General features: G+C 41.6%; 1 protein-coding gene across 1 annotated transcript; it reads right to left on the reverse strand.

Moving 5' to 3' along the window:
- Window positions 1–4,753: 4,753 nt before the first annotated feature.
- Window positions 4,754–15,030, reverse strand: LOC138965306 (protein RD3-like). Its single transcript, XM_070337438.1, has 4 exons — window positions 14,666–15,030; window positions 12,442–12,727; window positions 10,532–10,639; window positions 4,754–6,258 (listed from the first exon to the last, which is right to left on the reverse strand). The coding sequence occupies exons 2-4, from the start codon at window positions 12,718–12,720 to the stop codon at window positions 5,974–5,976; spliced, it is 672 nt and encodes a 223-aa protein (XP_070193539.1). The 5' UTR covers window positions 12,721–12,727; window positions 14,666–15,030; the 3' UTR covers window positions 4,754–5,973.
- Window positions 15,031–15,067: the final 37 nt, after the last annotated feature.

Consider the following 15,067-nt stretch of genomic DNA (forward strand, 5'->3'; position numbering starts at 1 on the left):
TTTTGCGAAATCGGCTCCGAGAATAAACAAGTGAAACCTGAGGCTCCCCACTGGTTTTTAGAAACAAAAATCAATGACTTTTCCATGACTTTCCATGAGCCTCAATAACATTTTCCATGACTAGATCCACAGGTCGCCATTTCCGAACACGCAAACTTTTTACGTCTTGTCACTGCCAGTTTTGACACTGGCTTGCTTTGCACTGAATTTGAGTCAGTTTCTACGCAGTGTCTCTTCGACAAGCAAGTCAAGCATTTGCTACGCAGTCAGATTATCGGTAATGTTTGCTGGTCCTGTCATTTCACTAAACTGGACCAGCCACTGTTTGTATCCATCTGCACTTTCGTAAATTCCGTTTCGTAACCGTCACTGTGACTTGACGAACTGTCATTTTTTTCACCGCGATACACAGTTCATTGCGAAGATCTTCCTCGGTAATTCGTTCCAATTCCTTCCAATTCCGCATACTTTTTGTTGTCAAGAAACAACTCGAAAGAAAGTTTCAAACTCATCATCCTCCATCTTGCTTGTCGAAGCGCTAAAGTAATTTATCGATGCAAAAACAAAAGCAGAAAACTTCGACGAAACCGACTCAAATGCACCGCAGACGACACGACGAGATAACGGAAGGAAGCAAGCCTCGCTTTGGCTCAAGTGCCGTTAAAAATACCGTTATTTTTGTATGCAAATACGAACGAGAAGTTGGTCATACGAACAAGCCTTGTGCTGGCGACGCAAATGGCCGCTGGCTGGCAAAGGGGCGGGGGGGGGGGGGGGGGGGGGGGGATGGCTGGGCGACGAAAATCGCCGCTGGCGTGCTAAAGTTATTTGTTTTTCTTTCTTATTTTTGTTAAATTCCATGACTTTCCATGGCTTGAATTGAAATTCCATGACTTTCCAGGCCTGGAAAATTAAAAATCAAATTCCATGACTTTCCAGGTTTTCCATGACCTGTACGAACCCTGTGAAACAAAGAGGAAAATTAAAAAGTTTGAAGAAAAATATCACACACACAATTTGTAACCAACACACACATGTAGTCCCGCCCGGAATAAGCTTTTTTGGGATGATTTACGACTTTTGCGCACATTTCGAGCAGACGAAAACACAACATGGCGGCTCTCGCTCCTCCAACTATCGCGAGACACAAAAACATGAAATCTCGCGCGCGCGAGATCCTGATACATCCGGTGTTTCTCTGTACGCTTTCTTGTCACGACGACTTGTTGACAAACGAAGATTCGCGAAAGAAAGAGATAAGCGCCGAGTCTTGAGTAGAGAGCTAATAAAGTACCGGTAATTGCTAATCGAGCGAAATGAAAATCCGCGGCGATTTCCATTAGGTGAATGCTATTCCAGTTTAGGTAACGTTTTAGCCGCATCTTTTTATAAGCCGCAATGCAATTTTTTTTTTTAAAGTCGCGGCTTGTAGTCCGTCAAATACGGTACAGTCGAACTCGCTTAAGACGAATCACTGGGGGTCGGGAAAAAAGTTCGTCTTAACCAAAATTCGTATTAAGAAAATTGATTGATTGATTTTTTAATTTAAAAAAAAAAAAATAATTTCAAGTCTTGTACATTTTATGGTGTTTCAATTTGTTTCTTTCGTAACTTTCATGCTGCTTCACGTTTGGACAATAAAGTGACATATTCAGTTACATGTTCATGTGTGTCTCATGTTGAGTGATGATTGTTGAGTTTGAGTGAGAGTGAGCACACAGATGTTTCATCCAGTTGTTACGTTTTTGGTCACACACACACACACTGACACTGTCCACATTCGCGGTGTTCCTATCATTTGTCCGGAATCACTTACCTTGGCGACGGGTAGCAAACCTTGGCCAATTTAGTTTTTTTTTGTTGGTTGCAACATGATGTTCAAATCCAAATCGAAAGCACTGACTGACTGATAAACTATCGCGAACCGGCGAACGCAAACGTTGAGAGTGTGGTTTCCCTTGTCCAAGGGAAACCACTCTGGCATCTATATTTTTTGGCAATGGCTTCCGTTCAAAACATTGATGTTTCGTTTTTGGTATTCGCGAAGGAAATAAACGTCAGTCAGTCATTCATGTTCAGTGTCTGAGCTATCAATCACTTTGATTCTAAATTTGAAATTGTTTTGTGAGTACAGTGTAATCAGTTTAACTTTATTCAGTGATCGGTTGAGCAATGGTTCAAGCAGTCGACGCAAGGGAAGACTTTGACACATGATATGTCGATCTCGGGACGAGTTTAAAGATTTCGCCATAAGCGTGAGTAAATGACAGACATTATGCATGCTTGGGAATCCAAAAAGTGCTCGTTATAAGCATAAATTTGTTACAAAGAATTCGTTTTAAGCATTTTTTTTAAGCATGAAGAAAGAGGTATTCAGCTGGGAACTTAAAACTAATACGTTATAAGTCAAAATTCGTAACTAGCGTGTTCGTTTTAAGTGGGTTCGACTGTATATATATCCCAGTCTGGCTCCTAGCTATACATTCCTCTTTTGTTTTACATAGGAACAGTGCACCATGGCGCAGCATTTGAGCGAAACAAGTTACAAGCTTCACAAACATACACACACAAATAAAAAATACACCATATAACAATCATACCAAGCACATTGCCTACATGGCATACACAAATTTATATTGAGAGAAATCGACAATGGCTGAAAACAGCCATTTTTGCACAGGATTCATGACTGATTTTCACCACGAGTTCTGGCAAGCCAAGGCAGGGGCAGCAACAAGTACAATCACAACAGCATATGAAGCCATCACAACAACATATCAAGCCATCACAACAGCATCAAGCCATCAGAACAGCATATCAAGCCATCACAACAGCATATCAAGCCATCGCAACAACATATCAAGCCATCACAACAACATATCAAGCCATCACAACAACATATCAAGCCATCACAACAGCATACCAAGCCATCACAACAGCATATCAAGCCATCACAACAACATATTAAGCTATCACAACAGCATATCAATTAAGCCATCATAACAGCATATTAAGTCAAGTTTCATACATGTATCATACACATTAGTGATGACTGCATGGTAGCTATATACTATATAGCTCTATATATATAGCCTATATACAAGGTCAACAATTGAGCTTTCTCTTGTAAAAATATCTGCAACGTTCAAACCAAAGTAAAATACCTTGCTAAATAGTTTGGAACACTGCGGCGTATTTCTAACAGATAATAAAAACAACAACTTGATATCGCACAAAGGAACATTCACACAAAGGGATCGAGGCAACCAGAAGTGTCCAATATTTTACCGGTAAAAGTTAAACAAAAACCAGATATGAAATCATCTGTAGGTCATGCCTTAACTGGTTGAGATATCATTTGATGGAGTTTTTCAGACAAACCAGAAGAGTTGTCCTCCAGTGGATACCAGCACACTGTGGGATACCAGGAAATGAAAGGGCAGATGAGCTGGCAAAAGAAGGAGCCGTGGAAGACCAACCTGAAAACAGTGTCAGCTTTAGTGAGCAGAAGACAATCATCAAGGCATTGATGAGGCCAAGGACAAACAGAGATGACTACCACACAATGTCCAGAGAGCAGCAAGTCAACCTCATCAGGCTGCGTACTGGCCACAACAGGCTCAATGCTCACATGAACCGAAAGTTCAAGCTGGCGCCATCACCAACCTGTGCCTGCGGTCAAGAGGACCAAACAGCGGAACACATCTTACAGCGATGTCCCTTACTAGATGAGGAACGAAAAGAAGTGTGGCCGTCACCAACTCCCTTGCAGACCAAACTATACGGCAGTCGACAGGAGTTGGAGAAAACGACAACATTTATCACCAGTGCTGGACTGATTGTGTAACCTCTGCGAACGCCAAAAAGAAGAAGAAGAAGATGGAGTTTTTCTGTATAACTATGTTGCAATCACGTGTTTAAGTGTGGCCACATTTTGTGACAATCAGTGTACGTACTTGTAAGGAGAAAGAGTGGAACCTACCCTTTTAAGACCTTCAAAAATTGGAGAAAATCGGGGCTCAAAAGGGAAGGAGTCTTAAAATGCAGGTAAATTTGCAGAGTTTATGAACAAAAACTCTGGAAAAGTAAGGTCTTAAAATGGGGGGAGTCTTAAATGAGGGTGTGTGTGAAATGTGGGATGGAGGGGGAGGGACTTAAAAGGGATGTTCCACTGTAACACTTTGGAAAATGACCTAAGCTTGACCACTGACACAATAAGGATCGATCGACAAGCAACTTTGCAGTTCTCACTTGCAACCTTGTAGATGGCGATCACAATCATGCAGTGACACACACCATTCTGATTCATCGTCGATCCACGCTATCGCTTTTAAGTCCCTAGCTCTGACCGGACGCTACAGTCCTACGCGAATCTATCAAAAGAAGAATACAGAGTTATCTCCCATATGTTGTTCGCTAGCAGTGTTCGGGATACAAAAATGATTGCAGATTGGCCGACTTCGACAGTTGTCTCCGTTCTATTCTTCACAGTTATGATAAAGACATCGTTCTAAGGTCAAAACAAGTCAAAATTTTGGGACTGCTGCCGAAAGGAGACCGTAATGTATGGTTGCATCACTGTCAAAAAATCGTCTGCTCCAGCGACCGCCAAAACCAAACGGTGGATTATCACGTGACACTGTTGCCATATTTAGAGTTGTTTGCACAGTAAATACATCCACGAAAAATAGCTCGCTTGAAACTGTCTAAAATAAAAATTCCTCTGTAATTCAAAAATTACAAAACACCATAAAAAATCATTATTGACGATCGCGAATCTGCTTATATCAATAACACATTACAAAAAGCTCTAAATATGTAAAAAAAAAATCGGTTTCCTTGCCAGACAAGGAAACTCAAGGCATCCTGTCAGGGAGAGAATGAGCCGAACTCATTTTGACCTGAGTTCAGGATGTGACACACACAATATGGCGCAGGAATGTTCTGGTTTAAAAAAAAAAGATTGCTCCAGCCCTTTGTCTAATTCTCAATAACAACCGAAGACAGGTATAAAGCAGTGAACAACAGTGTCGCAGCAACAGAAAGTGTCACTTGAGGTAAATCCCACATCAATGAATCCAATCACAAAACCATTTTGAAAGCCTGAGTTTTCAATGCCACCATTTGCGATTCAACAACTTTTGAAATGCCCATTTGGCTCGCTGCCCTGAATTCCCACTTCACATGCTGCAGAAAGCAAAACGCACAACACTAAAACAATGCACCATAAAAGAGCCTCCGTTAATCAATGCTCGGACAGAGTACTCCTTTATTCAAGAACTTAAACACTCCCCTGTGAGCATAAAAGTTCATAACCTCAAATCAAAACTAAAAGGCTTTGTGTACCATAAATACATTGTGTGCACCTAGAAACACTTACCAGTACAGGTACACAATACCTAACACATTTTCAGAACTCCACAGAGAAGTATGTATACTTACATGTACATACATAAAACCATTTCCTCTATTCTGGATTTTGTTCACACATAAATTATGACAAGAATATGACAGATAGATTTATAACGTGACACTAAACACAAATAATTCCTGAACCGATACAAATTCGTCGGCGCATTATTGCAGAAGTTTGTGTGTTCTGCATCCAGTTTAACCAGAATTGACTTGCTTCACTCCCACCCAGCGCTGGGACTACGAGCTGGCACAAGTATGGTAATGAGATCAGTGTGCGCGAGGTCCACACATGGAGAATGTCACATAGGGTAAGCACTACCGTCCCATTCACTCACACCCAGCGCTGGGTACGAGCTGGCACAAGTATGCACTACCGTCAGCTTCACTCCCACCCAGCGCTGGGTACGAGCTGGCACAAGTATGGTAATGAGATCAGTGTGCGCGGGGTCCACACATGGTAAGCACTACCGTCAGCTTCACTCCCACCCAGCGCTGGGTACGAGCTGGCACAAGTATGGTAATGAGATCAGTGTGCGCGGGGTCCACACATGAAGAGTATCACACTGGGTAAGCACTACCGTCACATTCACTCACACACACAGCCGCGTCCCCTCGTCCATCTCCCGAACTGACAGAAAAATTGGGCATGCTGTACGCCCGAGCCGTGCGCCCCTGACCCTCTGCTTGCATCTCAATATCGTCCAAGCTCTCGGCAGCATCCTGTGAAGGTCCTACACGCGTGCCGCTTTTAAGGCGCAAGTTAGCCAGGCTGCTAGCTCGCCGCGACATCCACTCTGTCAAATGGACGCTGCCTGAACGTGTCTGGGGTTTCTGTTCCAAAATCTGATATAAAACAAAAGCGGTTTTCAGAACAAGAATTTAAGAAGAACAAGAACAAGAATTTATTTTGCCATATAGCATAACAGCTATTGGTATTTGTCCTGGTGTGGAAACACTCATACATCAACAATAAAACAAAAACACAGAACAAAATCTATTAAAAGGCTAACGACAACAACGACGACGACGACGACGACGACGACAACGACAACAACAACAACAACAACAACAACAACAACAACAACAACAACAACAACAACAACAACAACAACAAGTCAAAGTCATCACCTAAAATGAATTCATCATCGTATTTTTAAAATAGTGTTGTATATAAATTTATACTATAACTAAATATAAGCAAAACAAGAGGCGAAGCCTTCAAGGCTCACGTAAGAAATCGACAAACAGTAACACAAACTCATTCACTCCGTCACACACACACACACACACACACACACACACACACACACACACACACACACACACACACACACACACACACACACACACACACAATTAAAACTAACGCATCATATCAACTCCATATATAATTTTCAAAAAAGGCAAACAGATAAAAATAAATGACTGCATTTGTTGGTGCAGTTGTCCCTGAAGGAGATCTTGTGCAATCCTCTCTCTCACACACACACACACACACACACACACACACACACACATACAAGACCGCACAAACACGCACGCACACACAGGCACACGTTTAAACTGCATCAGCATAATTATCATGGCAAAGTTTATCTACAATCATTTAACCTAACCTAGAGCGTGTGTATCAAGATAGTATATTCTTGGAATTGTCATACGACTAAGAGTTAAAGATATGGGCGTCACGATGGTCACACTCAGACAGGTTCACATGAGGTTGTTTTCCCTGGTCCTCGCACTCCGAAGTCTATGATATTTTCCAGTGACTCGTTGTCCTGCTGGCCACCAGCTCCGCATACTTGGGCATGAACGGTCACCAAGAAGACCATTGACCATTATCTCTAACTTACTGGCTGTGTGAAAGGTATTAAGGTCAATGACAGTAAAACCATGTACTTCCTCACAGCAGCCCTGGGAAGCTTTTTAATCTTGTCCCACTCAATTATCGGGATGTTCCTGTGGTAGCACAACCTCTTGTTTAGAGTACACTATGCACCATGTCTTCGTATCAGAGTTGTAATGTTAATTTGTAAGGACGTCCTTTCCTGAAACAAATGAAGAGTTGGATTTCAACGCTGCAGTGTTCTGCCCTGGATTGTAGCTTGCCCGTCGTAAATCAGCAGTAGATCTTTCTTTCTTTATTTGGTGTTTAACGTCGTTTTCAACCACGAAGGTTATATCGCGACGGGGAAAGGGGGGAGATGGGATAGAGCCACTTGTCAATTGTTTCTTGTTCACAAAAGCACTCATCAAAAATTTGCTCCAGGGGCTTGCAACGTAGTACAATGTATTACCTTACTGGGAGAATGCAAGTTTCCAGTACAAAGGACTTAACATTTCTTACATACTGCTTGACTAAAATCTTTACAAAAATTGACTATATTCTATACAAGAAACACTTAACAAGGGTAAAAAGAGAAACAGAATCCGTTAGTCGCCTCTTAGTTAGTCGCTGGGGAGCATCGGGTAAATTCTTCCCCCTAACCTGCGGGGGGAAGCAGTAGATCTGAGGGTACTGTGTTCATTTGGAAATCTACCATTAGCTTATCTGTCTTTTGCACTACAGACACTATAAGCAATAGGTAGTTGCCATGTGGCCACTTTTTCCACTGCTGTCGTCAGTCTTATATTTTTCATCAAGACTTGTCACCATGCCGAGTGGATCTAAATTCGGAAGTCTTCATGTGGCTGAGGCATATCTGACATAGCGTCGATCTTGTTGTAGCTTATCCTCCTTTCTGAAACAAAAGGCAAAATGCGATTAGTTGTGATGACTACAACCTTCACAAATATAAAGTGTTTTGATACTGAATAGTCGGGTTATACAAGCCACTTTACCTTTGCAGCATGGGAACCCTACAATATGCGAAACATGTCAACTGACTGCCGCAGACGGGTTCTTAACCCTTACACTGGTGCAATTCTGTAACACATGTTACATAGCCACTGTGGAATTAACAATAACAGAGAGAAAAATAACAAGAAACGGTCATATAGGTTTTCGCAGCCATGGCAGGTAATCGGAACCGACCAAACAGACTGAGCCAGTAGCGCGACATATGTCATGACAACCAGGTGACATGACAACCAGGTGACAGTATACGTAAAGTAGCGCGACATATGTCGCGACAACCAGCCTAAGGGTTAAAATAATTCTGACGGTCAACACAGCCAACACACTATTCACAGTCCATTGTGAGAAGCAAATGATGTACTCTGTGATGGTCTTGTTTGAGTGATAACGGTCAACTCAGGAGGAAGAAACCAACAGAGGAAAAAAGAAACCATTAACATTAACCACAGAAAAATACAGAATCACATGTACCATTACGTACAACATTCCACAGTAAGCTTTCTTTGGACGACTGTCGTTGTCTCAAAACTCGCATTCTACCTGCTGTCCAAAATCTTACGTTGTGCTGCCTTGAAAAACAAATGCCAACAAAGACAAGGAAGCTGTTGAAGGTAAGTTTACCAAACGTTACAGAAGCGAATCATGATAGTTGGTAAACAGAAAACAGTACAATCAAAGAGAGGAGTCTGGAATGAAACGCGATACAGATCTAGGCAGATCTAGCATTCAAAAACTATCTTTCAATTTCAAGGAAGTTGCTGCAAGGTACCAAATTTTACAGACAGAACCATGACAGAGCATGTTTTGAAACTGAGGCAAAATCGTATTAATTTTGACTTTGAGAACAGTTTCCTTATTATCTGCATGTTCAAGTAAATGGTGGACAGTTTTATACGGGCAGACTCTACTGCAAGTCTTGAAATTCACATAAATCGAACCAAGAACAAAGACATCCAAACATTACAGGCACTTAAGATCAACTCATTTCACTAGAGGTGACTGCCAGCACTGTCTTTGACATCCGTGTCTGCTGAAATAAAAAGAAATTAAAAAAACAAACGGATTATCAGTAGGTGACACGTTTAAGAGTGGGAGACACTAGATCTGTTAGATCTGTTTGTACTTACCGGGGACACGACGACTGCCAGATCGACACTGCACTTTCGACAGCTCTTCCTCGCGCAGACATTGTAAAAACGCTGTGCAGATCAAACTGTAGGAAATCTCGCTTTGGTATCTTCTTTATCTATTTTTCTGGAGCTAAGAAACCGAATGTGAAATCGTCTTCCCCGAATCGAGGTGAGAACTGAAAAGTGAATCTATACCACAATCCTTCACGCGACCTGACCTGATCTTGACCCCTGACCTGGTCTACATACCACACACGACACAAACCAGTCACATGCTTGTACCCCCTCAAAACCCCCCCACTACCCGGGTTTTTTTTATACACGCTTTAACTACACACATGCCGACAAAATCTTGATCATTGCTTCAATACTTTGAAGATGGTGCTTGAAAAATAACCAGAAGAAATGAGTATTTCGGTGTTTAGTCAAATGTTAAAGTTAAATATCACACACATACATACATACACACATACATACACACGCACAGACAGACAAAGTTTACCATCGCGTAGGCTACACTTATGTGAGCCAAAAATGATTGCACCAATTTTCATACCCCAACTAAACCATTCATTCTTGTGTCATTTCATTCAAATCTCATGTATACGCCATCAAAGGACCTTCACTTGGCTATCTGACACACTTTTCGCATCAAAGATTTCTGTTATAGGTATCACGTGACCGCCACCGAAGTAAAGGTACCCCCAAAATCGACCTGACAAAAACGTCATGTACCAATTCAAAATTCAACAAAAATTTAGAATAGGCGTAACTTAGCAACATTTACAAACGAGGAGAAAGCCAAATCAATTATAGATCAAGAACAGGTTGTTTTGTTTTGCTATCTTACGTATCTCTTGTGTTATGTCATTTCTACTGATGCAGGTGTGGAGCGCATGAGCAGTAGAAAACGAGAGGTTTTTGCATCCATTTTGAGGGGTACCATGACATAAAGCGCTGTATTTCAGCAATGTAGAGCTGTTAGGGTGATTACAGACAGGTATTTCGGCCATTATATCCCTTTAGAATGAACAGGGAGGTAATTTTACAGTGGCTATGTTCAAACAAAGTGAGAAAGCTGGGGATTACGTCTTAAAGTGGGGAATGTTCGGCGGGCAGTGCACTGTACCTGAATGACACACGAACGCATGATACGAGCCAGATCCTCCACTCTGGGCTCCCGCAGTATGGCGTCTCGGAACAGGGAGATCACCTTCGTACACTCACTCACGTCCAGCTGTGGAACAGCAAGAAAGACAACTTAGCCTGACAATCTATTTTAATTAAAGGAATGAGAAAAAGCATAGCATTCTGTTTGCTCGTTTGTTTCTCTCCTGGTCTAGAGTTCTTCTTCTTAATCTTCTTTTTGTCTTTTTCTTGTTCTAAGTATGTATTTCCTTTTTAACTCTTTTTTTTTTCTTGTCTTGCCTTATTACTTGTAACATAGCTCTCACAAAACTGTTAAGACCTTCTTTGGAACAGGTGCAAAAAGCCAGCAATGTCTTTCCCGCAAACAACCTTTCAAAGGTTATCAGCTTCTCTTGCATTTCCAGCATGTAGTTCTTACAAGATATTACACACACATTCTCAGAGGAGACCCTACCTTCAAAGACAGGTCCTCTGGCTCCAGTTTCTCTGGCTGTGCGGTCTCATGACATGAGACACCAAATATAGCACTATGACCTTTAACCCCTTGACTGCCACAACACATTTCATATAGGCGTTTTTACTATCGTGGCAAATTCAATACAATGAAAAGGGAAACAACTGCTGTATATAGCCCTCAGACTGAGCAAGCTGATTGCCTGCCTTGGAGACAATTTTTCTCCATTTTGGTGAAATTTTACCTGGTATGTTATGATTTTTACAGACTTTTTGAACTAAAGGGGTTTTGAACTACAGTCCTTCCTATGTCATGCAACAAGTCAACCAACACTGCCCACCACCCAATGTCTTGCAACAATTAGTCAACCAACACTGCCCACCACCCAATGTCATGCAACAAGTCAACCAACACTGCCCACCACCCAATGTCATGCAACAAGTCAACCAACACTGCCAACCACCCAATGTCTTGCAACAATTAGTCAACCAACACTGCCCACCACCCAATGTCATGCAACAAGTCAACCAACACTACCCACCACCCAATGTCTTGCAACAAGTCAACCAACACTGCCCACCACCCAATGTCATGCAACAAGTCAACCAACACTGCCCACCACCCAATGTCATGCAACAAGTCAACCAACACTGCCCACCACCCAATGTCATGCAACAAGTCAACCAACACTACCCACCACCCAATGTCTTGCAACAAGTCAACCAACACTGCCCACCACCCAATGTCTTGCAACAGTCAACCAACACTACCCACCACCCAATGTCATGCAACAAGTCAACCAACACTGCCCACCACCCAATGTCATGCAACAAGTCAACCAACACTGCCCACCACCCAATGTCATCATCCTTCCACTTGAAAACATAACAAAAATCAACAGCCTGGTTGCGTTTCGTGCCGAGCAGGAATTTCTTGTTGAATTATTCATTTAATTTCGCATGAATTAACACAGTTGTCCTTTACAAAATTAATTCCCCAGAATACCCCCACTCTGCATGGAACTAGTAGTCAGACCATTGAATTCTGCTACATGTTCAAGTGTAAGGCTGATTTGATACCAGGTAAACTCCTGGGCAGATGATTGCAGATGATGTGATGGCTTACCTGTGAAGGATAGCACCTGTGTGTGTGTGTGTGTGTGTGTGTGTGTGTGTGTGTGTGTGTGTGTGTGTGTGTGTGTGTGTGTGTGTGTGTGTGTGTGTGTGTGTGTGTGTGTGTGAGTGTGTGTGTGTGTGTGTGTGTGTGTGTGTGTGTGTGAACGTGAGTGTGTATTATATATATGTCAACGTGTGTGTGTGTTTAATAGTTGCTCATAATGATGTCTTTTAAAGTTGTTGTGTGTTTTACTGTTTAGTGTCAGCCACAAAGTAATTTCTCACTTTGTGATGCTAAAACATGATTGTATTGTAGAGTACCTTTAAACATAGTTCCTCCAGCTCCAGTCGCTCTAGCTGTGGAATCTCGTAGGACTTGGGAGCAGCGGCCACAAGCCAGCTGTAGTCCACTCCCGACTGCATACGTCTCTCCTCCTTCTGCCGATGTTGTGAGATTCGATTCAGCTCCTTCAAGTGAAAGTCTAGCTCTGCCATTAAACACTCAGCCACTGCCATCTGCTCGTTTCGTTCAGGCAATCTGTTGGGCTCTCCAAACACCCACTCCCCCCCTCGCCGCATTGCTGACCTCAATCCCTCCATCGCTGACCTGTCAAAAGGAGGAAAAGTTATATCACACGCACCCGCAAGACCAAGCGGAATGTTAATTACCTTGCCAGCGCAGTCTGACTGCAGCTATTTAACTTCAAAATGTTTCTTGTAAAATGTCATCTCTTGTAAAATTTCATTTCTTTTATTTATGTATCATTACCAAATATTTCTCATGAAAGCATGTTCCATTCATGTTGTGACAAAATATTGAAATTTTGTGAAAATAATATAAAAACTTACAGTTACAGTTTGATTAAAACAATAAAAGAAAAGACACAAAATTATTGCAATCAATTGTTAGGCCTAAAAAAAAAATAGGTGTGGTTACGGTAACCCGACCTACCCTATTTTTAGGGGCCGATCCTATAACTTTTTATTACATTTGTCGAAAAAAAAAAAAACCCGAGTGCAAAAAACGCAGCGAAAGCGCCCGTGTTGCACACTTATTTCCCTGTCAAGTAGGTTTAATTTGTACACATTAGAAAAAAAAGTTAAAAAAAAAAAAAAAGTGATTGCCTATACCTACCTACCCTATTTTTTTTGGCTATGTTACCGTAACCACACCTATTTTTTTTTTGGCCTTATACATGTTAACTCACAAAACTATACAAGATAACATGCAAAACTAAAAAAGAACAAAAGAGAGCAATTGATTTGACATTTTTTTGCAATGAACAGAATGAACAGAGCTAAAGCGCACTGCTTGGAGGAGGGACTTCTAGTTTGGGTCGCTGATCATTCCCATGCTATGTATCATATGATCTGGCAAAGAAAACGTGATGCAAGGAAATCAAATCGAAGGGGAAAAAATGAACAAATGTGTAACAAGTCAGCCCCCCTTCAGTTAACTTTTCAATACATATATATATATATGCATACTATATATATATATAAAAGTGAACACAGGCATGCCTACTTACGTTGGTTTTGAACTTTTACAACATTTCTTACAACACCTTTGCCCCATCCAACGCAACGTGTAAACACTGTTCATACAAACAGGAAGAGCTGCTTTGAATGGAAAATAAAATAGGTAGAGCTAATTTCAAGAAGACAAATTAACCTCTGCAAAAGGTCTGCATTTTTTCCCTGAAATTGAAACCCTTTTCGTGGAGGCAACAATTGCTTGCAGCTAGCCTCTCACTTTGCAAGACAGCGAATGTGTATATGAAACTAGGTAGGCAATAATTAAATAATTAAACACAATTGGTAGATCTATACAGAAAGTGTCGTCTGCACTCGTCAAGAAATAGCCATGAACAGCTAATCGGATTTGCAGCTGTGCAGCTGCCATCTTTCTCGCAAAGCAAGCACCTCCAAGGTATGGTTGCCTACTCTCTCCAAATCCTACCTTTCCTCGCGGCAAGAAATGCTACCTGCTTGCCCCGCTCGCCAAATCTCGCGGACGAGAAAGGGGGGAACTGGATAGGTCATGACTATAAGCGTAACATTCTTAGGACTTTGTCAATTATGTCAAATTTGTCTCATCTCCTGTATGTATAGCAACTTCCTGATTCCAGGGTTTCCCTATCACATAATGTTCTTCAAACCAAACCAATTTCTCATGGGGATGTTTATCAGTTTCAGTCAAAGCTGTTTCAGTGTTTGCACACTGTCCTGCATGCATGTACTTCATTACAATTGTGAATTGACCCTATCGGTATTCCAAGCTCCCTCAAAGTCAAACTTCCCAGCTAAGCAAAGCATGCATGATTGTGGTGTGGATATCTTGCGAGAGATGTGACTTAAGGTTGATGATCAAAGTTCTCGCGACTTTCGAAGCATCGGTATCTCGCGAGAGAGCAATCAGACGATGAAAAGGACTACTGAGTTGAAATAAATGAAAAAATGCATAAGGGAGGAGAGAGACAGCAACAGAGAGAGAGTGTTAGTGTTACAGTACACGTACTCTTGGACCACAATATGTTAGACTCACTCAAGGGTTTGTGAAACAAAATCAATGTTGACTGATTTCTGGTTGAAATTCAGATGCAGCAATCTTTCAGGATCTCTGAGTGTTCTTTATTTTTTGTACCGAAATCATCGCAGTGGTTGATCACACAGCGATGAGGCCGACATCGTGTGGAGGAATGTTTTGTAGAACATAGCAGTTTCGGCAGTTTCTCTACTTCTTTGAGTGTATTAAATACACAAAATGAGGCAGCAAAGTCAAATGAAAGCATGAAATGTTCCTCAAACTTGACCAAACTCTCGTCTCTTCTCAAACACATCCTAATTCTCGAGAATAGCAAAACATCACTTGTTCAGTTGATAGATGCGGCCATTTTGGTAAACAAATCAGCATTTGTGGAAACTATGCGCGGATTGGTTGTCTATT

This window comes from Littorina saxatilis, linkage group LG4, assembly GCF_037325665.1.
Source record: "Littorina saxatilis isolate snail1 linkage group LG4, US_GU_Lsax_2.0, whole genome shotgun sequence".
Lineage (NCBI taxonomy): Eukaryota > Metazoa > Mollusca > Gastropoda > Littorinimorpha > Littorinidae > Littorina > Littorina saxatilis.

Coding starts and splice junctions, on each gene's coding strand:
- LOC138965306 (XM_070337438.1), bottom strand. CDS start 12,720: ATGGAGGGATTGAGGTCAGCAATGCGGCGAGGGGGGGAGTGGGTGTTT. Junction 10,640..12,441: donor TGGAGGAACTATGTTTAAAG/GTACTCTACAAT, acceptor GCTGTTCCACAG/CTGGACGTGAGTGAGTGTAC. Junction 6,259..10,531: donor TGCGTTCGTGTGTCATTCAG/GTACAGTGCACT, acceptor GTTTTATATCAG/ATTTTGGAACAGAAACCCCA.